Source organism: Rhinoraja longicauda, chromosome 3 (assembly GCF_053455715.1).
Source record: "Rhinoraja longicauda isolate Sanriku21f chromosome 3, sRhiLon1.1, whole genome shotgun sequence".
In the NCBI taxonomy this organism is placed as follows: Eukaryota; Metazoa; Chordata; class Chondrichthyes; order Rajiformes; family Arhynchobatidae; genus Rhinoraja; species Rhinoraja longicauda.
This window is the reverse complement of record NC_135955.1, coordinates 28,887,671-28,894,885: the sequence shown is the minus strand read 5'-3', so window position 1 is coordinate 28,894,885 and position 7,215 is coordinate 28,887,671. Positions and strand designations below refer to the sequence as shown.

The following is a 7,215-nucleotide window of genomic DNA, read 5'->3' as shown; positions in this document are numbered from 1 at the left end:
AGGTGCTGTTCCTCCGATTTCCGGTGGGCCTCACTATGGCACTGGAGGAGGCCCATGACAGAAAGGTCAGACTGGGAATGGGAGGGGGAGTTGAAGTACTCGGCCACCGGGAGATCAGTTTGGCCAACACGGACCGAGCACAGATGTTGAGCGAGGCGATCGCCGAGCCTGCGTTTGGTTTCGCCGATGTAAATAAGTTGACATCTGGAGCAGCGGATGCAATAGATGAGGTTGGAGGAGGTGCAGGTGAACCTCTGTCTCACCTGGAAAGACTGTGACTTGTTATCACCTTCCCCTCAGCCAACAATGAACCATTCTACATTTTCCTTGACCAACATCTGCTTTGATCTGTGTTTTCACACCTTACACTTCCGTGTCTCTGTCCCTCTCTCCCTTGACTCTCAGTCTGAAGTAGGGTGTCGACCCAAGACATCACCTGCACCGACTGCCAGGAGAATGGGCAGATGCTCAGCGACGTACGCGTTTACGTCACGTTTGCGTGCGCGTCCCCGAACCCCCCCTCCCGCGGCCAGGCCGACGTGATGACGTTGCCCGACGTCTGGGCGCCAAGGCGGGAGCTCGGCCGCCGGTAACATGGCGGCGCCGAAGCGCAGGGTGTCGAGTCAGAGGGATATTGCGAGCAAGAGGGTGGCGAGCGGCTCCGGGCCCGTTGTGCAGGACGTCGACAGGGCGGGCTACCAGTTCGTGGAGGGATCCATCTTTCGGATCAAGATGGAAAACTTCCTGTAAGTGAGCGCCGGGGCCCCAGGTTTTGTTTATCTGCCGCACTCGGCGGGCGGCCAAGGGAGCGCAATGACAATGGGGGTGTGGGGAGGTGCACACATAGAGTTGGTGGCAGAGCCCAGAGGGATCGTGTGCTGCACTAAAACACCACGCACGGATCATACTCGACCGAGAATCAGCGCCAGGAGTCTGATCCGATCACCCGTGTACTACAGCGCAACCTTAGTGTAGGAAGCAACTGCAATAGCTGGTTTGTATCGAAGACAGACACAAAATGCTGGAGTAACTCAGCGGGACAGGCAGCATCTCTGGATAGTCACCCTGGCCATTCCTTCTATCCAGATATGCTGCATGTCCCGCTGAGCTACTCCAGCATTTTATGTCCATTTTCGGTGTACAACTTCCGTGTTCATTCCCAAGTGCTTTACAACAAATACAAGTGTGTTTGAAGTGTACTGCAGACCCTGATGTAGGAAACGCAGCCACCAATAGACAATAGGTGCAGGAGGAGACCGAAAGCCCTTCGAGCCAGCACCGCCATTCAATACGATCATGGCTGATCATTCACAATCAGTACCCCGTTCCTGCCTTCTCCCCATACCCCCTGAGGGTCAGACTGGGAATGGGAGGGGGAGTTGAATTGCTCAGCCACCGGGAGATCAGATTGGTTAACGTGGACCGAGCGCAGGTGTTGAGCGAAGCGATCGCCGAGCCTGCGTTTGGTTTCGCCGATGTAAATAAGTTGGCATCTGGAGCAGCGGATGCAATAGATGAGGTTGGAGGACGTGCAGGTGAACCTCTGTCTCACCTGGAAAGACTGGGTCCTTGGATGGAGTTGAGGGGGGATGTAAAGGGGCAGGTGTTGCATCTCGTGCGGTTGCAGGGGAAAGTGCCCGGGGATGGGGTGGTTTGGGTAGGAAGGGACGAGTGGACCAGAGAGTTACGGAGGGAACGGTCTCTGCGGAATGCAGAAAGGGGAGGGGATGGGAAGATATGACCAGTGGTGGGGTCTCGTAGGTGACGGAAATGTTGACGGATGATTTGTTGGATACGCTGGCTGGTGGGGTGGAAGGTGAGAACGAGGGGGATTCTGTCCTTGTTACGAGTGGGGGAGGGGGAGCAAGAGCGGAGCTGCAGGATGTAGAAGAGACCCTCATCTACAATGGAAGAGGGGAAGCCCCGTTTCCTGAAGAATGAGGACATCTCTGATGCCTTAGTGTGAAACACCTCATCCCAGGCGCAGATGCGGCGGAGACGGAAGAATTGGGAGTAGGGGATAGACTTTTTGCAGGAGACCGGGTGGGAAGAAGTGTCGTCAGTGGGTTTATAGTAGATGTCAGTCACTAGTCTGTCTCCTGTGATGGAGATGGTGAGGTCCAGAAACGGGAGGGAGATGTCGGAGATAGTCCAGGTATATTTAAGGGCAGGATGGAAATTGGAAGTTACTGTTTGGGTCCTTGGATGGAGTTGAGGGGGGAGGTAAAGGGACAGGTGTCGCATCTCGTGCGGTTGCAGGGGAAAGTGCCCGGGGATGGGGATGCGGACCTGCACCTCCTCCAACCTCATCTATTGCATCCGCTGCTCCAGATGCCAACTTATTTACGTCGGCAAAACCAAACGCAGGCTTGGCGATCGCTTCGATCGGTCTGCGTTAACCAATCTGATCTCCCGGTGGCCGAGCACTTCAACTCACCCTCCCATTCCCAGTCTGACCTTTCTGTCATGGGCCTTCTCCAGTGCCAAAGTGAGGCCCACCGGAAATTGGAGGAACAGCACCTCATATTTCGCCTGGGCAACTTGCAGCCCAGCGGTATGAACATCGACTTCTCCAACTTTAGATAGTTCCTCTGTCCCTCTCTTCCCCACCCCCTTCCCAGATCTCCCTCTACCTGTCTCCACCTATATCCTTCCTTTGTCCCGCCCCCCTGACATCAGTCTGAAGAAGGGTCTCGACCCGAAACGCCACCCATTCCTTCTCTCCTGAGATGCTGCCTGGCCTGCTGAGTTACTCCAGCATTTTGTGAATAAATACCTTCGATTTGTACCAGCATCTGCAGTTATTTTCTTATTCTAAATTCCAGTGTATACAAGCCTAGTCGCTCCAGTCTTTCAACATACAACAGTCCCGCCATTCCGGGAATTAACCTAGTGAACCTACGCTGCACTCCCTCAATAGCAAGAATATCCTTCTTCAAATTTGGAGACCAAAACTGCACACTACTCCAGGTGCGGTCTCACTAGGGCCCTATACAACTTCAGATGGACCTCTTTGATCCTATACTCAACTCCTCTTGTTATGAAGGCCAACATTCCATTGGCTTTCTTCACTGCCTGCTGTACCTGCATGTTTCCTTTCAGTGACTGATGCACTAGGACACCCAGATCCCGTTGTAAGTTCCGCTTTTTCCTAACTTGACACCATTCAGATAATAATCTGCCTTCCTATTCAGCACCAAAGTGAATAACCTCACATTTATCCACATTAAACTGCATCTGCCCATTCACACAACCTGTCCAAGTCACCCTGCAACCTCATAGCATCTTCCTCACAGTTCACACTGCCACCCAGCTTTGTGTCATCTGCAAATTTGCTAATGTTACTTTTAATCCCTTCATCCAAGTCATTAATGTATATTGTAAATAGCTGCGGTCCCAACACAGAGCCTTGCGGTACCCCACTAGTCACTGTCTGCCATTCTGAAAGGGACCCATTTATCCCCACTCTTTGCTTTCTGTCTCCCAACCAATTTTCTATCCATTTGGCAGACACACAAAGGGTGGTGGGTGTATGGAAGGAGCTGCCAGAGGCTGGGACTATCGCAACATTTAAGAAACAGTTAGACAGGTACAGGGATAGGACAGGTTTGGACCAAACACAGGCAGGTGGGACTTGAGTAGCTGGGACATGTCGGCCGGTGTGGGCAAATTGGGCCGAAGGGACCGTTTCCACATGGTATCACAATGACTCCATCCACAAATAGTAATTTGTTTGTGACACAAGTCAGATATTAGGACAAAGTCACAAGTCAACGTTGATGGAGCAATAATCCTCTAAGGTAATGTGCCATGTGAACTCTTTGTTCCAACTGAGTAAAATGGACAAGGATTAATGTCTCATCTGAAAGTATGTGTTGCTACTGGTACTTTGGTCCTCGGTCGTCTTTTATTGTTCTAGGCATTACCCAGAAGTGATAACAACTTCTTATTGCCCTTCTGGATGATTTGAATAATAATCAGTAGATAATCTTATGAAGTGATAATAATATTTGAATTGGCTTTCCCAATTTAAAGATACAATAGGATTGCATTTACTTGCTGTCAGTGGCTGCACAGAAATAATACCAACTCTGTAAAACATGATTCAAAATTTATAAGAATAACCTATAATTTAAACATAGTAAAACATCTCAGGAACATATTAAAACAAATATTTGACACTGGCCCACACCAGCAGATATTAGGCCAATGACCAAAGGGTTGATAGGAATTAGATTTGAAGAATAATTTAAAGCATGAAAGAGGAGAGGAAGGATTGGGGTCTGGAGAGGATTTTGGAGGCAGCAGAGATCTGCTGGGGGTCATGATACTGTGGAGGCATTTTACCTTCAGGTGAAAACTTCAAAACTTTGCTTCATATGTACATCAACAAATGCAGGGTGATGGGGCCCTAGTCATAAGTGATAGGAGTAGAATTAGGCCATTTGGCACATCAAGTCTACTCTGCCATTCAATCACGGCTGATCTATGTCTCCCTCCTCACCCCATTCTCCTGCTTTCTCCCCATACCCTCTGACACCTGTACTAATCAAGAATCTATCTATCTCTGCCGTAAAAATATCCACTGACTTGACCTCCACAGCCTACTGTGGCAAATAATTCCAGATTCACCACCCTCTGACTAAAGAAATTTCTCATCTTCCTAAAAGAACGTCCTTTAATTCTGAGGCAATGACATCTAGTCCTAGACTTTCCCATTAGTGGAAACATCCTCTCCACATCCACTCTATCCAAGCTTTTCACTAGTCTGTATGTTTTAATGCAGTCCCCCCTCAATCTTCTAAACTTCAGCAAGTACCTGTGCGAGATATCCACTTATCAGATGTTTGTGCAGTAATCAACCAGAACCAGAAGTACAGGCCTAGTGCCGATAAACGCTCATAGGTTAACCTACTCATTCCTGGTATCATTCTAGTAAACCTCCTCTGGACTCTCCAGAACCAGCACAGCCTTCCTCAAATGTGGTGACCAGATTTGCTCCCAATATTCCGAATATGGACTTACCAGTGCCTTATAGAGCTTCAGCATTACATCCCTATTTTTGTATACAAGCTCTCTTGAAATAAATGCTAGCATTGAGTTTGCTTTTTTTTACTACCGATTGGTACAGATTACGATAAAATTTGGTGCAATTTGCGCACTCCTAAGTTTATAGAAGGTGCAGACAATAAGCTTATTGTAGTCCTGCATAATGTTTGAAACCTACTTCTTAGACCAAGCTCTTAGTTACTTGGTGCCAAATGTTGTAATAGTTTTGTTTGAACACCATCTTGCAAGTGCTTTGAGGTGTTCCATTATGTTTGAGCACTTTTAAAATGCATCCTATTGTTGACCAATGACAGTGATTAATTTCATTCAATTAATCTCCAACAGGCATTAGTGTGCCATAGGAAACACTTCCTAGAAAGTTTGAGAAAGGTGTGTCCAATATCGCTTGTTCCTCCCAAACGTTACACTAACCATGGGTTAGGTCTCAAATTACTGTGATATTTTTGTGAAAGGTACAACTAATTTGTGTTTTCATTATTTATAGCTAGGACATTAGAACCAACCTTTTGATGCATTACCTGTTGCTCTTTTATTTTCTCTGACCATTTTTCAAATGAGATCTGGTTATAGAAGCACTGTCAGAAAATTGGAAGACTGCCTGATATTTAAAAAGAAAAGAATAGACCCAAGTAATTACAAATTAATTAGCTTAATTTTGATGGACACATTATTGAAATTAATCCTGAGGGGATTGTATAAACCTTTATTTAGAAGGGCACAGCATAATCAAGGAATGATAGCATGGATTTTTAAAGGGGAAGCTATGTCTGACTAACGATCAAATTTCTTTTGGAGGTAACATGGGCTATTTAGCTGATATAGTGTTGCGTTAATTTTAAGAAGGATTTTTATAATGCCTCGCACCATAGGCCAGTCAAAAAAAGTAAAAGTGTATGGAATTCAAGCTAAAGAGGCAAATTGGATCAAAAACTGCCTCAGTGACTGGAAGCAAAAGATAAGGGTTGATGGCTGTTTTTCCAGTTGGAAGATTTGGTTATAAGTGGGGTTCCAAAAGGCTTGGTCCTTGCTTTTTGGTGTTTACTTGTTAGAGATTTGGACAGATGTGGAGACATGGATAAAGAAGTTTGCAGATGCTGATAAAATGGCTGTGTTGTTAACAAAGAAAAAAATTTGCTGAAAGTTAGATGGTTTAGTCAATTAAGCTGAAAAATGCTTAATGGAATTCATCCAGAGGTATTAAATTCAGGTTAATGCAACACACAATTCGCTAGAGGTTGTTAAGGTGTGATGGGACAGAGGGATCTTGCGCTGTATGTACACAGATTCCAAAAGGAAGCAGGACAGGTTAATAGATGTTTAAAAAAGCATATGGTTGCTTTAATTTATTATTCAAGGCATTGAATGTAACAGCAGGAAGGTTATGCTCGAACAGTATATAAGTAGTTAGAACATAGCATGAGTACTGGTCATCACTTTACTGGAAAGATAAGACCTAATTGGGGGGGAATCCAGAAGTAATTTATTGAATTATTATCAGAAGTATAAAATGCTATATATGAAAAAAATATTGAATAGAATCAGAATCATACAACATGAAAACAGGCCGTTCAGCCCAATTTATCATCCTGGGGTGCAGGTTGAATTCTTTGCAACAGATGTGGCTGAAGGGAGACTTAATTTGGTGTATAAAATGATGAGTGTACTAAACAGAATAAATGGAATGGCCCTACTTCCCTCAATGGGATAAAAAAATTAGGGTGAAGATTTAAAATAAGTGGTAGTAGGGTTAACAAGAAGCTGATGATTTGTTTAGTAGCAATTTGGAGCTTACTGCACAAAAGTAGATAACCATATTCTAAAAATCATATCAATGGGGAAAAGGATTAGTGTCACACTTACAAAAACAAAGTTAGATCTCCCACAGGATTTTCAGAAAAAAATCTTTTTAATAGCTGTAATTTTATTTAATTTTTTCTCTTTACTTTTTTTAAGACAGCTTTTTTAAGACTGCTTGGTAATTTCGAAACATTTACGTAATTCTCTTGATCCCAATTAAAAATTGAGTTATAACCAATTTGACTCGTGTAATACAAAAAGTATTCCTAATTCATCAATCAAATTATATCAAATTTGCATAATAAATACTTGTGTGGCTATGTACATGAAGTCCATGAAAAACTTTGC

At 44.9% G+C, this 7,215-nt stretch overlaps 1 protein-coding gene across 1 annotated transcript in view; it reads left to right on the top strand.

Annotated features, from left to right (window-relative positions):
- The first annotated feature begins 564 nt into the window (after nucleotides 1-564).
- Nucleotides 565-7,215, top strand: part of smc5 (structural maintenance of chromosomes 5) — a 61,470-nt gene continuing 54,819 nt past the window's right edge. The window contains exon 1 of the mRNA XM_078395328.1: nucleotides 565-746. Coding sequence (XP_078251454.1) covers nucleotides 595-746 — 152 coding nt within the window. The 5' untranslated portion in view covers nucleotides 565-594. The remainder of the gene's footprint in view (nucleotides 747-7,215) is intronic.